Genomic DNA, 22,885 nt, shown 5'->3' with positions numbered 1-22,885 from the left:
ATGGAGGTCAGCAATGTGTGTCCTTCAGGGGCTACATACAATATACTGCATACTTTGTTGTCCCAAATTAAAATAAGCTGTTGCCTGGGTACTGTGCCACATGGGTGTGGTAATCTGCTGTTCAATGGCATGTGATTTCTAGTTACGCCTCTGCACGTGCTTATAGACCATAGTCCACGAAACTTGTGCGCAGGAGATGGAACAACATTTCAGCTCACACAGATCAGCCTTTTGCTTCGTGGCTTGCTACAAAGTTACAATATTGCAGTCTGATAGGGAGCAGACTAGGGAAATGCTTCCTTCTACCTGCAGCAGACTGACCCATCCCACGCACAGTCCCCATCTTTACAATTATTAAAAGTGGACTTAAATGTTATTAAAAGATCCACTTCAAGTCCAGAAACTGACATATTGATAAAATTCCATGCCCATTTTTTTATATTCAGCATCACATTTATTGGATGTTATGCTTTAGGCAAGATGCCACAAATGATAATTTCCCCATTCAATCATTAACGCTTTTTAAATACTGACAGTGTACAAAATGTTTTCTCTGTAGTAACAGAATGCGACAAATACAATCGATGTCTTCTTGGAGACTGGTTTAGATTCATCTTCAGTACTCATCGTCAAAGGGGTATTCTGGGTGCTGTTTCATCCTAGAGAAAGTAATGACATTAAAATGTAAAATGGAACCTATAGCCCTTCAACAGGATACTATCATTAAAGGACATTTAATGTATTTTATGCATGGTATTAACCTGTAAACGCCTCCCTTATGTAGACACCAAAAACCCTGATGACTGTAGCTGGATGCTACTATTTTGAATGCAATGTCAGCAGCCCCAGCAAACTCAGAGCTGTCACTGAATAGACAGAGGCTACATAAAAGGTTATGTAGGGAGGTGTGGGGTGGAGGAGCTGGGCCAGCACAAACAGTAAATAGATACTTCCAGATAAGCAGAGGGTTAAGAGGGAGGGGATTGTTCTCCTTAAATAGCAAGTTTTATAGTAAGTGACACTGCGAGTAAGTATTTAAAAAATGAACTTTAACCTCTTGCCGACCAGCCACCGTCATTATATTGAGGTCGGTGCGATCCCGTGAGCCATCGTAGCTGTAGATATGCCCCTTTAAGCAGGATAGCAGGCGCGTGCACACTCTCTGCACTGCGGGGGTGCCGATGCGCGTGACTGCCGGTCGCGATGACTGCTGGCCATGCGCAATTGCGGGCACGAGAGCCAGAACAGGGACGTGTGTGTAAACACACAAATCCCTGTTCTGTGGGCCGAGGAGAGACAAATTGTGGGTTCCTACTAGCTAGGAACAGTGATTTGTCATCTCCTAAAGTCTGCCCCTACCCCCACAGTTAGAACACACACTAGAGAACACAGTTAACCCCTTGATTACCCCCTAGTGTTAACCCCTTCCCTGCCAGCAACATTTACACAGTAATCAGCGCATTTTTATAGCACTGATCGCTGTATAACTGTCAATGGTCCCAAAAATGTGTCAAAAGTGTCCAATGTGTCCGCCATAATGTCGCAGTCCCAATAAAAATCGCAGATCGCTTTAATAGTAAATAGTAATAGTAAAAAAATAATAATAATAAAAATGCCTTAAATCTATCCCCTATTTTGTAACTTCTCCACCAATCAATCAATATACAATTACTGGGATTTTTATTACCAAAAATATGTATAAGAATACATATCGGCCTAAATTGAGGAAAAAAAATAGCTTTTTTTTTTTAAAGGGTATTTATTATAGCAAAAAGTACAAAATATTGTGTTTTTTTTTCAAAATTGTCACTCTTTTTGTTTATAGTGCAAAAGATAAAAACCGCAGAGATAATCAAATACCACCAAAATAAAGCTCTATTTGTGGGGAAAAAAGGGCATAAATTGTGTTTGGGTACAGCACCGTGCGATTGCACAATTGTCAGTTAAATTGACGAAGTGCCATATCGCAAAAAAATGGCCTGGTCATTGAGCAGCCAAATCTTCTGGGGCTTAACCTGCATTTAGTGACAGCTGGTCTTTAACTGTTTTCTGCCTGCCGTACTGTCAAATTACAGGTGGAGGGTGGCACTCTCGTTCTGTGAGGATATCATATGACGTCCTCCCACTCTCGCAATGCATGCTCGCCCGTGGGCAACGTGTGGCGATCGGTGGTGCACTCAGTTCCTGGGACACAGCATATCACCGATCCCGGTAAAGAGCCGATGACAAGGCTCTTTATCCATGTGATCAGCTGTGTCCAATCACAGCTGAACATGTAATTATGGAAATGATGGGTATCAGCATGCCTGTCCTCACGCTGACAGTGTGTAAGGAGAACCGAGCAGTGGAATTTGCTTGTGGGGGAGATCTGCACAGACAATCAGGGCACTGATCTTCAGTGCAGCCCCAACAGTGCCCAGCAGTGATGCCAGTCAATGATCATCAGTGATGCCAATCAGTGCCCATCAGTGCCACCAATCAGTGTCCATCAGTGCCGCCTATCCATGTCCCCTATCAGTGCCCATAAATGCTGCCTATCAGTGCCCATAAGTGCCGCCTATCAGTGTCCATCGGTGTTTAGGAGTGCTCATGAGTGCTGCATATCAGTGGCTCCTATGAGTGCCCATCAGTGCTGCATATTAGTGACTCCTCATCAGTCGTCTCATTAGTGCCGCCTCATCAGTGCCCATCAGTGCATCCTATCAGTGCAGCCTCATCAGTGTACATCAGTGAAGGAGAAAAATTACTTATTTACAAAAAAAATTTACAGAAACTTTTTTTTTTCTAAATTTCAGTCTTTTTTTTTTTTTTTAGCAAAAAATAAAACACCCAGTGGTGACTAAATACCACCAAAAGAAAGCTCTATTTGTCTAAAAAAAGTTACAAAATTTTGTTTGGGTACAGCGTTGCATGACTATACAATTGTCATTCAAATCGCAACAGCGCTGAAAGCTAATAATCAGCCAGGGCAGGAGGGGGTGAAAGTGCCCAGTAGGAAAGTGGTAAACTGAAGTTGCCTTCTATTAGAAAGTGATAGGCATACTGGGGTTTATTTACTAAAACTGGCGAGTGCAAAATCTAGTGTAGCTCAGCTTCCATTTCTTTTTGTCAAAGCTTAATCAAATACCGTATATACTCGAGTATAAGCCGAGATTTTCAGCCTCTTTTTTGAGGCTGAAAGTGCCCCCTCGGCTTATACTCGAGTCACCGCTGTCTGACTGCTCGATCAGCGTATCGAGCAGACAGACAGCGGCCATTCTAAAATTCAAAAGCCGCGCCTCCGTCTCCGCCTCCGCCTGTGATAGGCGGAACACTGAATTTCCCAGCAGTCAGTGTTCCACCTATCACGGACATCCGCTCATCCTCGTACTACGGACGAGTATGAGAGGATGTCCGTGATAGGCGGAACACAGGCTGCTGGGAAATTGAGTGTTCCGCCTATCACAGGCAGAGGCGGAGGCGCGGCTTTTGAATTGTAGAGAAGAGCGGCGATCCTGGAGCGGCGATCCATCGGCACGACACGGGACGGAGGAGGCACGGGACGACGGCTCGGGACGACGGCTCGGGACGGAGGAGGCTCGGGACGACGGCTCGGGACGGAGGAGGCTCGGGACGGAGGCTCGGGACACAGGTAGGCTGGACACACACACAAGGCTGCACGGACACACAAACAGGGATGGACACACACACACAGGGATGGATGGATGGATGGACACACACACACACACACACACACAGGGATGGATGGATGGATGGATGGACACACACACACACACACACACAGGGATGGATGGATGGATGGACACACACACACACACAGGGATGGATGGATGGATGGATGGACACACACACACACACACACACAGGGATGGATGGATGGATGGATGGACACACACACACACACACACACACACACACACACGGATGGATGGATGGATGGATACACACACACAGGGATGGATGGATGGACACACACACAGGGATGGACAGCCATGTCTCACCCTCGGCTTATACACGAGTCAATAAGTTTTCCCGTTTTTTGGGGGTAAATTGGGGGCCTCGGCTTATATTCGGGTCGGCCTATACTCGAGTATATACGGTAAGCTGAAGTTAGAAGCTGATTGGCTACCATGCACAACTAAGTAATATAGAATGCAAAGTGACAGTGAATTCCAGACCATGCTAAGAAAAATAAAAGAGGTCTTTTACCCCATCATCTCTGGGTCTAATGCGACTCGTGTCGAAAATTTGGTTATTGTTCTCAGTATATAGACTTCTTTACAGTAGCATTATCTAAGGTTGTTGCTTGTATGACATGTCTTCCTTGCTAATATATGCTTATTATTTGATGATGCTTGATGATCTATGGCATTGATGCATATGGGTTCGCTTTAGCTATAGTGCCTTGAAAAAGTATTCATATCCCTTGCAATTTTCTCCATTTTGACATGGTACAACCAAAAACGTAAATGTATGTTATTGAGATTTTATGTGATAGACCAACACAAAGTGGCAAATAATTGTGAAGTGGGAGGAAAATGATAAATGGTTTTCCACATTTTTTACAAATAAATATCTGAAAAATGTGGCATGCATTTGTATTCAGCCCCCTTTACTCTGATACCCCTAACTAAAATCTAGTGGAACCAATTGCCTTCAGAAGTCACCTAATTAGTAAATAGAGTCCACCTGTGCGTAATTTAATCTCAGTATAAATACAGCTATTCTTTGAAGCGTTCAGAGGTTTCTTAGAGAACCTTAATGAACAAACAGCATAATGAAGGCCAAGGAACACACCAGACAGGTCAGGGATAAGGTTGTGGAGAAGCTTAAAGTAGGGTTAGGTTTTTAAAAAATATCCCAAGCTTTGAACATCTCATGGAGCATTGTCCAAACCTGAAAAAGGAAAGAGTATGGCACAACTGCAAACCTACGAAGACATGGCTGTCCACCTAAACTGACAGGCTGGGCAAAGAGAGCATTAATCAGAGAAGCAGCCAAGAGGCCCCTGGTAATTCTGGAGGCGCTGCAGAGATCCACAGCTCAGGTAGGAGAATCTGTCCACAGGACAACTATTAGTCATGCACGCCACAAATCTGGCCTTTATGGAAGAGTGCAAGAAGAAAGCCATTGTTGAAAAAAAACATTGGAAGTCCAGTGTGCAGCTTGCGAGAAGCCATGTGGGGGACACAGTAAACATGTGGAAGAAGGTGCTCGGGTCAGATGAGACCAAAATTTTACTTTTTGGCTTAAAATCAAAACGCTGTTTATGCCAGAAAACTAACAGTGCACATCCCCCTGAACACATCATCCCCACTGTGAAACATGGTGGTGGCAGCATCATGTTATGAGGATGCTTTTCTTCAGCAGGGACAGGGAAGCTGGTCAGAGTTGATGGGAAGATGGATATACAGGGCAATGTAAGATGTCAAATACAGGGCAATGTAAGAAGAAACCCTGTCTGCAAAGAGTCTGCAAAATACATGAGACTGGGCGGAGGTTCACCTTCTAGCAAGACAAAGACCCTAAACATACAGCCAGAGCTACAATGGAATGGATTAGAACAGAGCATATTCATGTGTTAGAATGGCCCAGTCAAAGCCCAGCTCTCCATCCAATCGGACAGAGCTTGAGCTATTTTGCAAAGAAGAATGGGCAAAAATCTCACTTTCTAGATGTGCAAAGCTGATAGAGACATACCCAAAAAGAAGACTTGCAGCTGTAATTGTAGCGAAAGGTGGTTCTACAAAGTATTGACTCAGAGGGGCTGAATACAAATGCATGCCAAACTTTTCAGATATTTATTTGTGAAAAATGTGGAATACCATTAAGGGCTCATGCATACTGGATGTTAAAATAACGTTATAAAAATGTCAGTAGCTTTGCAGTGAGTTTTCCATCTTTTTTCAGTTTATTTCAAAGTTTTTACAATAGCGGTTTTTAGTGTTTATTAGCGTTTTTGTTTTTTTTTGGTTTTTAAGAAAAAAATATTTTTTATTCAATGGATCAAAAACATTTAGATAAACACTGGTTTTGAGCGTTTATCGACGTTTATCAGCGCTACAGCATTTTTACAGCTGAAAAACGTCTCTCAGAACCCACTAGTTTTTTTTTTTTTTTTTTTTTTTTACTGCTCAAAAACGCCACTGCCCAAAACTGCTGATAACAGCCTATGTGTGCATGAACACATAGGATAAAATGATGGAGAGTTTAATGACTGTAGAAAAAACGTCTACTGCCAAGAACAGCTGCTGTAAAAACGTCCAAAAACGTCCAGTGTACATGAGGCCTTATTATTTGCCTTCCACTTCACAATTATGTGCCACTTTGTGTTGGTCTATCACATAAAATCCCATTAAAATACATTTAAATTTTTGGTTGTAACATGACAAAATGTGGAAAATTTCAAGGGGTGTGAATACTTTTTCATGGCACTGTATATATGACATTCTTTACTAATCATAATTCTTATGAATGTATATACCTGAAAGACAATAAAGTGTGGGTATGCTGATTTATATCTTTCAAACTCACATGAATTGATTATGGATGTTTTTGGAAAATTGTTTTAATGCTCTAATGCAATCTTGTATATTGAAGGTGCAAAATATTCTTTTAATAATGTATTTTGTACAAGAAAGGTACTGCCATCCTTTCCTTATATACTAGTTATGCACAATTTAGAAACTTTGACTTACTCTTTGAAAGGACCATAATGCAGATTTTTGTCTAGGCTCTCAAGTGTTTTCATGTCTTCAGGTTTTAGTTCAAAGTCAAAGACCTGCAAACAAATATTAGAATTGTTTATAAGGATATGGACTGAAAAGCCAAGCTTACATTTCTGACAATGTGCAACTTGTTCCCATATGCTTATATAGGCTCCAGAAGACTTTAACTTGTTTCCATGGCATAACTAAAGACATAGGTGTTTCTGGAAGCAGCGCCTGTGTATGCTGAGAGTAACAAAAAGAGTATTCTGTGGATAAAGATAAAGTTGCATCCATATGATGATAGCTAGGTAAAAAAATGAATTAAAAAAAAAAACATTATCTTTTGACTGCTCACAGTTCTTTTCTCTTGGTATTACCTATTTCATTGAATGTGTTATGAAACACTTTTCTTTAACTATATGTCCTCATACCTGTTATGTGGTGGTTTAATACTTTCTGCAAAGCCTGATGGATGGTTTATTTTTTCACATTTGACTTTGTTCTTTGATATTAATTAAACTAACTAAATAAGGTTGAACTAAAAAAATTTAATTTGCTTCAAGTCTAATCTTTGTTCAGGGACTTGATTTTCAAAGAACTACCTGATCTCTGGATTTGTGAAATGTAAATGTAGAGCTGTTAATTACACTTATCTTTTCCATTCCCTAATTGTGACATACATACATATTGGATTAATCATTTCCTGACAACCAGCTGCTGCAAAACAGTGTTTGGGAAACAAATAGGTAAAGTGAATGGAAACAAACAGTACAGGATCTGTGGATTACATGTGGAGGGTGAGTTTCAGCTTTCCTACCTCTCAGAGATCCAGAAATAGATTTTTCATACATTTTTGCATCAGAATTTACATTAGTACATCACCTGGCAGTGGATCAAAATTCAAGAAGATATATTAAGAAGTTATATTTACCCCAAGGTTTTGCTTAAGACGAGCAGCACTGAAGCTTTTTGCTAAAACCACAATTTCCTTTTGTAAAACAAAGCGCATGGCGACCTCTGCAGGGGTGCGATTGTACTTAGCAGCAACTTCACCCAAGACTGGATCTTCAAGCAGGACTGGTAAGCTGAGGTCCACCCTAGTGGAGACATCAGTATGAAATGCATATTATATCACTTTGGAATTATATGAATGGCATGAATATATTTTACTAAACATGGTGCTAAAAAGGGTACTAGGGCCTAGCTGCGGACCCCTTTACAGAGCCCTGAAATGATCCGAAAATCAAAATACAATCTATACCATTTTTTGTCTAGGAAGAGAGCAACCTATCTTTGTATTTCTGGTCCGTATATATTTCTAGTCAATCTGTCCCATGCGTTTTCCCTAAATCTATTGGTCACAGACAGCAATACATCAAAGGGGTGAATAAGGTTAAAGGGGGCAGGATTTTTAATATGAAACCAGGATCAAGAACACATGGACATGACCTCCAACTAACAAGGGGAAAGTTAAAAACAAATCTTATAAAATATTATTTTACTGAAATGGTTGTTGCTGTTTGGAAAAGACTCTAAGCAGAGGTAGTGAGTCATTCAACAGTAGGTGGCTTCAAACAGATTTGGGACAAACATATATCTAAATCCAGACTAAAAAATGAATACAAGAAAACTATCTTTTTATTTTTAAACATGAATGATAAAAAAAAAAACACTGTATGGGCCCTTGGTCTTTTTTCTGACATCACTTTTCTGTTTCTATGTCACATCTCTTCTTTTTATAGCATGTAGAGCTTGAAGCCATTTCCAGCTAAATCTTTTATTTTAATGGAGATAGGAAGGGTTAGCATTGTTGGGTTTTTATTTCTGTCTGTGTACCCATTGGATAATTTCCCCTCACCCCTTGTCATGACAGGATGTGATGATAGGAAATCTTTCCAATGGTAATGTAGACAAAAAAACATTTTTAGTTGAGTGAGAATATATTACTATAGCAGGCAATGTTTTATAACTTTCCCTCCCCTCTTGTGACAACAGCTCCCTCCATTAAAGTGGAAGTAAAACCTCCTCCTTTAGCCAAGGAAGCTGCCATGATGCTGCCCATGTGATCAGTTATGACACCAATAATTGGATGGTTTGAGAGTTTAGTTGAGAGCACAACTAACGTGACAGTTAGCATTCCCGGCATGCTGGGAATGTAATTGTTTTTTTGAAACTGTTAAATGGATGGGTTTACTTACGCATTATTTGCATAGGAAACATAGGGAAAGGAAGTGAGGGAAAATCTCTGCAATAACACACAGATTTTGTGTCCCTTCCTGACTCTATTACTATTAACCATTTAGCAATAATTCCTATATGTTTTGAAGCAACAATAGTTCAAGTATTGTAGGTCTAAGCAGTAACAACTGAAACAGAGCTCTATTGCATTGATGACACAGAGAATAGCTAATTTACATCAGAGTTCATTAAATCTACTGGATACTTGCGCGGGTCACACGATCCAAATCTTACTTACCAGTCCTTGTCTCTGTGTGACCCCAGGACACTGTATGCCACCAAAATTATGTCCTTGGATTTGCAGTAGGCTTGAAGCTTGCTTTGGCCCAAATATATGTGACACTCTACCTGCACGGGATAGGCAAAGGTTATACTTGGATCAAACTGGAGCCAAGCATTATCTTTAGACTTTAGTATAGTTTTGTAATCCATAACATAGATTTGCTATCTTTTACACTTTTTCACACCACCATCCTCATTCACCAAGCTTTTGGACTTCTTCCAGCACTCATTAAGGACATGGATTCATTATTTTATCTTATGAGCTTAAAGATGTAAGTCATAAAGCACAGCGTCCACCAAATTACTAAGCCAATAATCTTAACTGAGAAAATGGGCGCTCCCAGTGAACCATTTAAGTAGTTTGACAAGTGCCCCAATTTCTTTAAGTGTTGCATCTTTTGCACAAAATAACAACATTCATTTGCTTCATTTCTATACTAGAAAACTTAAAAATAGTATGCCAGATGCAAATCAGTTTCATCTGATATAAACATCCAATGTTTGTGAAGGTGTACTGTCTTGTCTAAGTGTTTTACTATATATTGTCAGATGTTTGTGACTTTCATTTTGATAAAAGCTGACTGTTCAAAATTAAAATAAAGTGTATGCGTGTGTATGTGTGTGTGTGTCTGTGTATATATAAATATATATTCTAATTCCAAAAAAGTTAGGACACTGTGTAAAATCTACATACAAAACAGAATGCAAAGATGTGAAAATCTCATGAATCCATATTTTATTCACGATAGAAAATAGAAAACATATCAAATGTTTAAAGTGGTTCTAAAGGCTGAAGGTAGAAGAATGCACAAAGGTAAAAAAATCGTCTCTGTGCACCAGCCCCCCTAATACTCACCTGAGCCCCATCTCGATCCAGCAATGTGCATGAGAGCCTTGGTTCTCCAGGTACTCTCACTCCTGATTGGCTGAGACAGCAGCGGGAGCCATTGGCAGGGGGTGGGGCTTTGCAACAGGGTGCTTCTTTTGCAAGCTGCTTGCTCTGGGGGCACTCGGCAGGAAGGAGGGTCCAAGAGGATTGGGGCTGCTCTGTGCAAAATCACTGCACAGAGCAGGTGAGTATGACATGTTTATTTTTGCTTTGTTTTTTTGTTTTTTAAGAAAGAAAGCCTTTAGAAACACTTTACACTGAAAAAATTGACCATTTAAAGAAAAAAATATGGTAATTTTGAAATTTGATAGCAGCAACACAAAAAAGGTTGGGACAGGGCAACAAAAAGCTTGAAGAACATTTTTCAACTAATTCGGTTAAATGGCAACAGGTCAGTAACATGACTGGTAAAAAAGAGCCTCTTTCATACCACGTACGCACGGTCGGATTATCCGGTGGACCAGAGTCCGCTGGACAATCTGCCCAAGTGTGGGCTCCGGTGGACTTTTTGTTCCCAAAAGTCCAGCAGACTTATGCCGCGTACACACGTAGCCGACTATCCGGCGGACTTAGTCCAGCGGACTTCCCCCCGGACTGTCCGCCGGACTTTCTGAACGGGCTACTTGCCCACACACGGCACTTTTTCAGCGGACTAATACGGCGTACTAAGTCCGCCGGACTATCCGCCGTACTTTTGAAATGAATGGACTCGCCCACACACGCGGAGGAAAGTCCGCTCATTTTGAGCGCGTCTCCAGGTAGCCGGGGCCCCGTCACCTGGTATGGACTTAAAGGGGAATCCCTATGCCGAAAAATCGGCGTGGGGGTCCCCCCAGGTCCACATCAGACCCTTATCCCCCACCCCAAAGCACCTTGTCCCCATGTTGATGAGGACAAGGGCCTCTTCCCGACAACCCTGGCCATTGGTTGTCGGGGTCTGCGGGAGGGGGGCTTATCGGAATCTGGGAGCCCCCTTTAATAAGGGGGCCCCCGGATACCGGCCCCCCACCCTATGTGAATGAGTATGGGGTTCAATGTACCCCTACCCATTCACCTGTAAAAAAAAGTAAAAAAAAACACAACACACAAGGGTTAAAATAGTTTATTGCACAGCTCCGGGGGTCTTCTGTCCGTCTTCGGGGGTCTTCTCGCCGGACTCCTCCGCTATCTTCTGCTAGCTCTTTTACTAGCGGAGAAGCCCGGCTTTCTTCTTCGCCGCAGCCCTCTTCTTCCGACTTTGGGGGTCTTGTCCCCCTCTTCGGGGGTCTTGTCCCCCTCTTCGGTTCTTCTTGCCAGGCCACCGCGCCTTCTTCTCGCTCTTTTACAGACGGTGGCCCGGTCTTCTGTCGCCGCTGTTGCCATCTTCTGTTCTTCTCTTCTTCTGTTCTTCTCTTCAGATGTTGCCTCGTCGCTCTCTCCGCTCACAATGACGGGGACGCGGTGCGCGGCGACTTATATAGGGACATCACTGGATGATGTCCCCGCCCATTATGATGTCACAATCCCAGAGGATGCTGGGACTGTGACATCATAATGGGCAGGGACATCACCCTGTCCCTATATAAGTCGCCGCACGCTGCGTCCCTGCCATTGTGAGCGGAGGCAGCGACAAGGCAACATCTGAAGAGAAGAACAGAAGAAGAGAAGAACAGGAGATGGTGACAGCGGCGACAGAAGACCGGGCCACCGCCTGTAAAAGAGCTAGAAGAAGGCGCGGTGGCCCGGCAAGAAGAACCGAAGAGGGGGACAAGACCCCCGAAGTCAGATGAAGAGGGCGGCGGCGAAGAAGAAAGCCGGGCTCCTCCGCTAGCAAAAGAGCTAGCAGAAGATAGCGGAGGAGTCCGGCGAGAAGACCCCCGAAGACGGACAGAAGACCCCCGGAGCTGTGCAATAAACTATTTTAACCCTTGTGTGTTGTGTTTTTTTTTACAGGTGAATGGGTAGGGGTACATTGTACCCCATACTCATTCACATAGGGTGGGGGGCCGGTATCCGGGGGCCCCCTTATTAAAGGGGGCTCCCGGATTCCGATAAGCCCCCCACCGCAGACCCCGACAACCAACAGCCAGGGTTGTCGGGAAGAGGCCCTTGTCCTCATCAACATGGGGACAAGGTGCTTTGGGGTGGGGGGCCGCGTGGCCCCCCCTTCCCCAAGGCACCCCCGTGTTGAGGGCACGCGGCCTGGTAGGGCTCAGGGGGGGCGCTCGCTCGTCCCCACCCCCTTTCCTGGTCGGCTGGGCAGCGTGCTCAGATAAGGGTCTGATGTGGACCTAGGGGGGGACCCCCACGCCCATTTTTCGGCGTAGGGATTCCCCTTTAAGTCCACACCTGGTGACGGGGCCAGCGACGCCTCCTTCGCTGGCCCCGGCTACCTGGAGACGCGCTCAAAATGAGCGGACTTTTCTCCGGGCGGGAAAAGTCCGTTCATTACAAAAGTACGGCGGACTGGCACACACACGGCCGGATTGTCCCCCGAAATGCGAGTCCGGCGGACAGATTGGAGTGCAAAACTACTTTCTTAGTCCGTCTGACTTTTGGGTAAAGAAAGTCCGCTGGAGCCTACACACGGGGGGATTGTCTTGACTTTTTCACCGGATTGTTTGATCGTGTGTACGAGGCATTAGAAAGAAGTCTTGACCCAAAATTGTCTGCTGGACTCGGCAGTCCGGCGGACAATCCGCCCGCCTGTGTGCTAGTCTGCCGGACTTTTGAAATGAACGGGCTTGCCCACACAACATACGTTTTTTCGGCGTAGGGGTTCCCCTTTAAATCCATACTCGGTGACGGGGCTCGCGAGGTGTCAATCTCGCCGATGGAGGCGGCGACATTGACTTCCTGCGCTAGTCCCATCTACCTGAAGCCACGTTCAAAATGAAGGACTTTACTCCGTATGTGGGAAAGTCCGTTCATTTCAAAAGTCCGGCCGACCCCTGCCATAGTAAGGCGGATTGTCCACCGGAAAAGTCCGGTCGTGTGTGGGCAGGTCCACTTGACCTCCGCTGCAAAGTGTGATCGTGTGTACGTGGCATTAGAGATTCAGAGTGTCTCAAGAATAAAGAGGGGCAGAGGAGCACTAATCTGTGTAAAGCTGAGTCTATAAATTGTCGAATCATTACAGAATAGTGTTACTCGATGTAAAATTGCAAATACATTAAATATATCAGCATATACAGTACATCATCTCATCAAAAGATTCCAAGAATCTGGAGAAATCTCTGTGTATTGCTTTAAGATGACTGTGTGATTTCCTCTTAGCACCAAAGTATTTCACTCCAAAAACACACACACACACACCCACTATATATATATTTACATATTAAGGTGTTAATTATTAAACTGGACTCTAGACACAGAGCTAGCTTATTTATTAGCCCCAACATAAGTGCAAACAGCAGTAAATGACAGGTATCTGACATACTGTAGCTGTATATACTGTAAATGCTTGAACTGCCATGGAACTTGTTGTGTAATGTTGATGAATAAAGCAATACTTAATAATTGTCTCTAACCTGTATTGCATATTTCATGATTATGTGCTAAATCATTTTATTGTAAAAATGTCAGTCCATACACTTTATGTAGGTAAGTTTACAAACTGGCTTGTGAAGTAATAATAATTGTAATTATTGTGGTTACTAGTAGTGAAGAACAACATTTAAGAACATAGTGGCCTTCTAATCTCTAAAGTAACCACAGAGCAGGAGATTTGGGATTAGGGGAGCAAGGATAGCAGAGCTACCAAGTCATTGGCTGGGTTGGGGGGAGGGGGGATTGAGGAGGGAGCAGAGAGAGTTACTGAGTCCCTGTTGGGAGGGCGAAGGAGGGAACTATAAGCTGGTAAGTCACTTGAGTGAGGAAAAGCAGGGATAGCTGAGCTTCTGAGAGTCACTGCTGGGAGGAGGGAGCAGCAGAAGCTTATCTGATGTCACTGCTGGCGGGAGAGCAGGGGGAGCTGAGCTGTTAACTCACAACTGAGAAGGGGGGGGGGGGGGCTGAGCTGCTAAAAGAAGGACTAAGCAGTTTAGAGTACCACAGCTACAGAGACTGATATAAATATGTGAATACTTGAATTCACTTTAAGGACTTCTTGACAGAACAATGGGAGTCTAGTGGCAAATAGGGAAGCCCTGCAGTGTTACAACATAAGGATGTATTCACACCTCCACATAAAAACGTCCTAAGCCTCAACACTAACATGAATTTAATTTAGTTATGTCTTTCTAAATCTGCTTCTGCTTAGTACCTGGTTGCAGACCGGCTTGTACTTCAACCCTGGTTTGTTCAGGAGACGCTCTAGCTGCCTGCAGTTAAAGTTTGATACGCCAATGGATTTCACCAAACCAGCATCTTTGCACGCCTCTAGAGCCTGAAATGAGAAGAATACAGGGCTTGATTTACTAAAACTGGAGAATGCCAAATCCGGTGCAGCTCTTCACAGAAACCAATCTGCTTCCAGGTTTTATTGTAAAAGCTTAATTGAGCAAGCTGAAGTTAGAAGCTGATTGATTACCATGCACAGCTGCACCAGGTTTTGCACTCTCCAGTTTTAGTAAATCAACCTTATTGTGTCACACCAAATTTATAAAATATCACTGGATGGATGGCCTAGGAACAAAGGTAACAGTGGACATAGAATAGACAATGTCTTAAGCCTGGTATGAGTTTTTTGTTTCGTTTTAAGCCAGTGGGTTGATTGAAAAATAAACTGTTAGCTCAAGGCGGAGCCACTGTACTAACTATGCAAAGTTAGTATAGCGATCTGTTGTGTTCTGAGAGGGGGACGGCCCCTCCTGCAAGAACACTCTGATCAGCTAATGGCTTTTTTTTTAAACTGGCCGTGTGCACGGGGCTTACGCCGTATCAAAGCACCTGAAAGAAAGAAAGACTATGTTACTTGCAGTAACCAGTCAGGTTAAAAACAGAATGGCAAAAAGAAATAGTCACTTTGGGAACACAAGCATTTTTATGCACACAGTGGCTCCATCCCTGACTTTTAGATTCATATACCTGTATCTCTGGCTTATCCCACACCTAGTAATTATATAGTAAATGGATCACATTCACTGACAGATTGTGTTGGAACAAGTAACCTTTGTTCTCTCAGTTGTGCTATATTTCTCATATTCTCCTGAAGAATTGTAGCCCCGTACAAAATAATAGCATGTTGTGTTTTTTTTTTTTTTTTACATGATGAGATTGGAAAAAATATATGTGTAGCGCTATGACCAAATCAAAAATAGAATTATACGTGTCACCATATAAATCTTAAACCATATAAATGGGAAACATATTCCCTGGTGGTGTTTGGATGTGAAACCAAGTTCAAGCTATTGAATAAAATGAAATACAAGTGAACATAAAAATAAATATAAGTGAAAAATAAATAAATAAATAGTCCTTCACAAGTTATTCTCAGAGGATGTGCAGGTGCTAAATAAGTCCCAAACTGTGAAATCCAATATTAAATTTGCAGAAGAAAAAAAACTTTCAAAGGTGTACTCTTCATGCATGCATCACCACCACCACCGTGAGAATGGGGGAGGCTTACCGGAAGAATTGGACTTAGCTAGGCATAAGCCCCCCAAGTCTTGTAGGCTTATATATATGGAATTCAGTAGGTGTAGGAAATCAACAAACTCCACTTACACCGCCGCATCAATTAGGCGAAAATCTCATTAGTATCCAGTGAGAGATGGAGTAATGGTATTGTGCATGTAACCATAAAGATAAAAACCCGACATAGCGTAATATTGTCACGAACAGCACTTTAATGAATAAGCATATAAAGAAAAACTCACATTTTGAAGGTATCAATAGGGCATGCGGTTCCTTACCTGTTAATCTTGTCTTCCTATTGGCACCCACTCTATAAATATGATGGTGTCTCTTATCGAAAAAGAGTGCCTGTCTTAAGTTCACAACAAGCAGTATAATTTGCTAAACTACTTATGATTTGTGTAGTTTTCCTCTGTAAGAAAATGTCAATATTTCTTGAAAACGTGTGACTTACCTCCCATGTAGAGCAAAAGTCCACATCATCGTATTCAAAAGGTTTGTCAGAGTTGGCGGGTTTTTCTGCTCCTGCATGCTACACACGAAGTAAAGATGTCACTCACTGACTCCATGTTGCATATAAATAAAAACAGTCTGTCTGATGCACAGACATTAAATTGGTTTAAACTTTCTGATGCCAAATGTCAGTTCAAACCTAAAATGTTATTTTAATTGTTGGTTATTGAGCAATGCCAATTGTTCTCATTAAAGTCTCTTTTTAACTCCAATTTACTGACATTAATTTAATATTGCAAACGCTAAGCAATTGTTTTTTATTGCTACCTGTGTGCCTGTTTGTCCTGGTGACAATTGTCACTGAAACAGAAAATGATGGTAAATTCAAGGTTTTAGGCTCAAAAATTTTGAGTTGTCAATAGAAGATATAAGGGTAATCCTTCAGTAGGGACACCTGTGTTGGTGACACCTTTCAAAAAAGGAATTACTTTGTAGAGATTTCCTCCGACAAACTATTGCATCTCTGGGACAGGAAATGAATGAATACTTCTCAACTAGGCACATACAACAAAAATAAATTGGCAAGCGTTTTAATCCTTTCATACTCTATCCAAATCTATTTGCACAAAGGGTAATCTGACCTACTCACACAGGATAAAGCAATGTGAAAATGTACATGCAGAAAAATATGAGCATCTGTAAATACCACCTACCTTGAGGGAGAAAGGCCAGTGCATAATGAAGAGATCCAGATATTCCAATCCAACATCACTCAGTGACTTCTCCAGACCTTTGCGTACAAGGTCAGGGGAAAAGAATGTGGGCCAGAGCTTGGAAGGAAAAATTACATTAATTAACCAAGACAAATTGAAGGTTGAAGGTTCATTTCTGACTTAGGCAAAGGGATGTTAGATGGTTGGTTATGTTTTAAAGAAGAATTCAGCTCCCTGTACTTCCTAAAACCAACATCATCACCTCTATCCAATTAGCAGGAGTTAATTTTGATGTGGCTTTGGTGATAAACAAAGTCTTATAATTAAGTTCTTATAATTAAGTCTTATAATTTGTTCTGACATGGCAATCCCATGGCAATTATGGTTAGTGGTAGGGTTAGTAGTTTTTGGAACAAAAAAAAAAACAAGATTTGTTACAGGAGTAATTTAAAGGATAAGTTCCCCTTTTCAAGCAAAATTGAACTTTTCTTAATAAATAGAAGCGTTTTCCAATGCCATTCCTGGCCCAGCTATCCCAATGTGGTTATCTATCACTTATCTCACCCACAGGATATTCAGAATCTTGTAAATTTATTTGTTTTTTGAACGGATTTTCAGATTCCATCACGTCCTGTAGCTTGTATCAGCATTCACTTCCTGTTATGTCATCTCCCAGAAGCCTTCACTTCCTTGTTGCATCACAGAAGAGGGCGTGATAGGGTGTGTTCACCACTCTTGACCACACCTCCCTCATTACAGTACTATCTTCCACCTACTCCCCATACAATTTGATTGAACAATCTCCTTTAGATCTCCCATCAGCTATGTAGAACAGGGGCCTGTCGGATACAAATTAAATTGATTGGTCAGGTGTGTCCTCTATTCCATAGTACTCTGCGGAAGGTAATCGCAGGTCACCAGTCTCCCTCCCTTATTAGCGTTCCCATTGTTCCCCTTTACATCAGAGTCTGCAGGATTTCCTCTTATAGAGCAAGGGAGAACTCTGCGGATCCTGATGTAAAGGACAATGCTGCAGACCCGGATGTAAGTGGGAACTCGGATGTAAGGGGGAGCGCAGAGCCCCGCTTACATCAGGGTTCCCCTTAGATCATGATCTGTGGCACTGTGCTTTACATCAGGGTCCACAGTATTCTCATTTGCAATGTAAGGGGGAACTCTGTGCTGGCTGGGTTATATTAACCGGATAGTTGCACCGAAATTTTAGGTACTTTTTTTGCAGTGCTAGTGAAAAATTAGTGCTGTTTTGTAAATTTTGGCGTCTTGCCAGTAAATTTCACCTGGGGGGGGGGGGTTGGCAACACTGTTGGGTATTCCTTGCAAATTGAATATTTACCACATTCACTTAGCTCAGGAAAAGTCCCATTCCCTTGCAAAGTGAGCACCTTTTTTGCCTTTAGTAAATTAACCCTGAAGCCTTGTGGGTGAGGAAAAAATGCAACATGATTTTCATAAGAGTGCAAACCTTTCCTGTGTAGAAGATGTCCTCCCTCTTGACTGTACCATCAGCAATCTTTGCACGAATGGCGCTTCCAATCTGGACCTCATTGCCATAGATGTAGGCACAGTCAATGTGTCGGTAGCCAAGTTCAATGGCAACTTTTGTGGCTTCCTCACCAATGCTCTTAGGCACCTAAAAGGCAAAAGAAAGAAAATGTTAAATAAGCCTTAGAGGATAAGTGCCTGCACTGGCTGCTGGAATTAGGAGCACCACAGAGGTGCATGACACAACAGTGGGGTTGATTTACGTAAACTGGAGGGTGCAAAATCTGGTGAAGCTCTGCATAGAAACCAATCAGCTTCCAGGTTTTCTTTTTTTTTTTTTCAACGTTTAATTAGGAAACTGATTGGCTACCATGTACAGCTGCATCAGATTTTGCATTCTCTAGTTTTAGTAAATGAACCCCATTGCATCTAAAGTAACTGCTTGCACAGTAAAAGAAGGAAGCCAGTGGTCACTGTAGCTGTTTCAAAACAGATTTCTATTACTTGATGTGTCTGTTTTCTAGGTACAATATTTAATAGAACAATGCTTTTAAAGTTTTACAATTGCATTTAAGCCATTTGTCTCAACAAAGTGCCTTTTTCATAGAGATTTACCTGTAGAAAAGAACATGCACCTATCTCACATATTCATCCTTCATTTGACCTGCTGCATACAGTCTACCTTATCATGAATGGCATTCTTAGAGCCCAGTTGAAGTCAGAAAAATAGATATACAGTCAAATAGACTTTGTACTAACAGCTTCACAGTTATATCTATACTGGTAATACAATTTTGCACGGCAACTAAATATGATATCACAAGGACCTTTGTTTGTTCCTTTGTTGCTGCCGTATTATCCTTCTGCAGAGTGAAGAAGCACTTACAGCCGTAGTTTTCACTTGCACAAATAGTCTAAGTATTATAATAATAAAAGATAACACAATATTTTACTACTTACATCAGGAGAGGCATAGGTGCCCAGTCCTAGGATCGGTATGGCGTTGCCATCATTAAGGGGAAGACGGGTGTCCTTAGTGAGAGCCATGCTGCTTTGCCAGGGAGTGTAAAAGGTTGTGTATCTTCACCTTCCTATATAGCCATTGCTTCATACATTATTAGATAACACGTGAGGGTGTGGCTACAACTGACAAGCTCAACCCTGTCCGAGACTGTAAAATAAATAGAGGAAATTAACCTTAAAGTTGTTCTAAAGGTTGATAGGTTTTATGCATGAAGGTAAAGAACCTTTAGTATTCAGCTCCCTCTTCCAGCCACCCCAATACTTACCTAAGCCCGATTTTGATCCAGTGATTTGCACAAGATCAGCTGCTCTACCAGCTCTTTGCCTCCTCATTGACTTAGAGACAGCAGCGTGATGCAATGTGATCATTAGTGGAGGAGGGAGTCTACCCACCAAAGTCAAGAAGTCTAAAGAGCCAGTCCCATGTGTGAAAAGTGCTTGAGCAAACCATTGTACACCCTCATCATTGTACTGCTTCAACATTGTACAGCCCAAACTGTTGCCTCAGTCTAAACTACTTTAAGACCCCTTTCACACCACACCGCCCATTGCGTCGGCGGTAAAACACCGCTATTTTTAGCAGCGTTTTACCGCTGGATTTGTGGCGGATTTGCGGCGCATTTCCGCCGCTAGCGGGGCGCTTTTACCCACCGCTAGCGGCTGCGAAAGGGTTAAAACCGCCGGCAATACGCCGCAATAGCTGCGTTTTGCCGGCGGTGATACAGCGCTGCCCCATTGATTTCAATGGGGAGCAGCGGTGGAGGAGCGGTAAACACACCGCTCCTTCACCGCTCCAAAGAAGCTGCTGGCAGGATTTTTTTCTGACGTCCTGCCAGCGCACCGCTGTAGTGTGAAAGCCCTCGGGGCTTTCACACTACACATAATGGTGCAGCTTCTTTAGGGCGGATTGCAGGCGCTATTTCTAACGCTATAGCGCCTGCAAAACGCCCTGGTGTGAAAGGGGTGTTAAAGGGACTGCATAATTTTTCACATCACTAATGCAAGGCACTATTCCTTCCTAACCAACAATGGGACATAGTTCCTGTCAGGGGTCAAGTCCTGGGGAAAAAAAGTGTGGGAACTCCCACCCAAGATCCACAAATTATGCGCTCATATGCATATATATTTTACAAAAAATACAGTGCAACATTTATTGTAAAGTGCCAGTTTACAAAAACAAAATAAGTTGACTTGTCAAACTAACAGAATAATCACCACAATGGGTGATGATCTTTCCCTCATTCGATTCCTCCCACTGACATCAATGATGGGGGACTATTCCTTCCACCAGAGAGCAGGTGTTCCCATCAGAGTGCCCCCCATCAGAGAGCAGGTATCCCCATCAGAGAGCCCCCCCCATCAGAGTGTCCCCAGAGATCCCCATTAGAGTTGTGACTGAAACATCACAAAGTAGAAAAATGTGTACCTGGATAAGTCCTTGACGAAGGAGCATGTTGCAGGGGGACAAAAGCCAGGCGGAGGAACTTGCTGATGAGGGCGGGGAGCACAGGTGATGTAATTGGTTGTTAGGACAATGGTGGTTCTAGCAGCCAATGACAGTATTGCAGTGGGGATCTAGCACTGCAGATTGGCAGACGCGGTCCTCTATAGTATAGCCGCGGCTGCTGGAGGAGGAGGACCGAGGGAGGGGAGGATGCAGTGCTTCACTATGTGGCGATGCTGTGCATCGCCGCTTAGTGAAGGATCAGCTCGGGCGGCTCTAGTCCTACAAAGGGAACAGCGTTCCTGCTGTGAAAAAAGTGCAGGGACGCCATTGCCACATGTTCCCGCAGGACTCGAGCCCTGGTTCCTGTCAATGATACCAACAATAGCATATTATTCCTACAACTGACCCCAACAATGGGGCACTATTCTTCCCACTAATACTAATGATGAGACACTATTCTTTCCACTGACACCAATTGCAGGGCCCTATACATCCCAATCCCACGGTTTTACACTATATTGGTTCTATCTAATTTTGTATGAATATACGGACACTGAGGAATAGCTAACGGGAGAAGTGCATTAAGGATTGGTAATCCGTTGAATGAACCGAAGGTTTACTGGTTGGTGATGTCTGGTGAGTGGCCATTCTGCTTGGTGACGGTGGCACAGATTTGGTTTTCTTAGTGGACACACGTTGCCTTTTTTCATTAGAAGATGAATGGTGATTAAGACAGCACGGTTGGAGGGGTCGCATCAACCATTGTACAAGGACACTGCTTTTGCAGACATATATATCGTCATAAAATCATTGTTCTGTGTATAATTTTAGGACATTACGGTGATACAGTCACTATTTAGTATAAGTTATTTAGAAGGGAGTGGGTGTAGTAGTGAGTGGGAGGCGCAAATCCCCTAAGTTTTATACATCATTAAATATATATACAGTCTCTTACATATATATATCCACTGCATTCCAGTCTAGCCAAGCCTATATTTGACTACAGGCCATTCCTGGTGTAGGTTTTCAAATATACTTTCAGGCAGGCAGGCAGGAGATTCAGTAATCTGCAGTGCATAAAATATATATACAGTCTCCTACATATATATATCCACTGCATTCTAGTCGAGCCAAGCCTATATCTGACTGCAGGCCATTCCTGGTGTAGTTTTTCTAGTAAACCTTAGGCGGTGTTTTGCTAGTAACATTTTACAGCATGTCTGGAAGGCCACCAAGGAAAGGCAGATGCTCACAGGCCACTAAAAGAGGGCAAGCAGGCTCTGTGTCTACAGCCAACAGTGCTGGTCTTGGACATGGTGCATCCTCAGCACGTGGCCGTGGGGTACGCTTGTCCTTTTTTTCGGCAGCTGGCCATGTTGATCCACAACATGCAGAAGAGTTGGTAGAGTCGATAACTAAGCCATCCTCATCCTCCTCATCCTCTGTCACCCAGGCTCAGAATAGTTAGCCTGCCAATGCAGCTGCCAAAGCAGCCTATTCCATCAGCTCAAAGTCATCAGTCACTCCTTCCCTAGCCCCACCATCATGCACGGAGGAGTCCCCCGAACTGTTCAACAACAGTGTCGGGTAGATGCTGCAAGAGGATGTGCAGCGTTTTGAAAGCTCCGATGATGGTACCCAGGTTGAGGAAGGCAGTAACGAGAGCCCAGAGAGAGGGGGTGCCCAAGAAGGACAAGAAACTGTCAGTCATGTTCCCCCATCTGCAGTATACTGCCAGGTTTGCTCCAGTGATGAGGAGGGAGGGGATGATGAGGTCACTGACTCTACGTGGGTGCCTGATAGAAGAGGGGAGGAGGAGGCACATCTCCAACGAGGCAGGATGCCCTCCAGGGGCCAGCTTAAGGGCGGTCGCCCGACTGCGTCACACCACAGAGCTCCGCATGTGCAGGGCGCTGCTAACTCCCCATGTATTTTTAAAAGTTCTTTTGTGTGGGCCTTTTTTTGATACATGTGCAGCAGATCGCACCGTTGCTGTTTGCAACATATGTCTGAAGTGTATCAAGCATGGCCAAAACAGCAGCCGCTTGGGCACCACATGCTTGACCAGACA

General features: G+C 43.2%; 1 protein-coding gene across 1 annotated transcript; it reads right to left on the bottom strand.

The window, feature by feature from the left end:
• Window positions 1-431: 431 nt before the first annotated feature.
• Window positions 432-19,463, bottom strand: LOC143960470 (rho crystallin-like). The gene is made up of 9 exons (XM_077469112.1): window positions 19,305-19,463; window positions 18,325-18,492; window positions 16,842-16,958; window positions 16,130-16,207; window positions 14,363-14,485; window positions 9,187-9,296; window positions 7,642-7,807; window positions 6,699-6,781; window positions 432-659 (listed from the first exon to the last, which is right to left on the bottom strand). Exons 1-9 carry the CDS (start codon window positions 19,389-19,391, stop codon window positions 617-619), a joined length of 975 nt encoding a protein of 324 aa, XP_077325238.1. The 5' UTR covers window positions 19,392-19,463; the 3' UTR covers window positions 432-616.
• Window positions 19,464-22,885: the final 3,422 nt, after the last annotated feature.

The sequence above is a fragment of the Lithobates pipiens genome, unplaced genomic scaffold (genome assembly GCF_037356315.1).
Source record: "Lithobates pipiens isolate NorthernLeopardFrog02 unplaced genomic scaffold, aLitPip1_a1.2 Scaffold_8, whole genome shotgun sequence".
NCBI classification, from domain to species: Eukaryota; Metazoa; Chordata; class Amphibia; order Anura; family Ranidae; genus Lithobates; species Lithobates pipiens.
Note: the sequence above shows the minus strand (reverse complement) of the source record. Positions and strands in the feature narration are given on the sequence as shown.

Excerpts from the sequence above, each read along its gene's own strand:
- LOC143960470 (XM_077469112.1), bottom strand. The coding sequence starts at position 19,391 with ATGGCTCTCACTAAGGACACCCGTCTTCCCCTTAATGATGGCAACGCC. Across the intron at positions 9,297-14,362 it reads ACAAGCCGGTCTGCAACCAG|GTAGAGTGTCACATATATTT; the intron begins GTACTAAGCAGA and ends TATCCCGTGCAG. Across the intron at positions 7,808-9,186 it reads TCACACAGAGACAAGGACTG|GGTGGACCTCAGCTTACCAG; the intron begins GTAAGTAAGATT and ends TGTCTCCACTAG.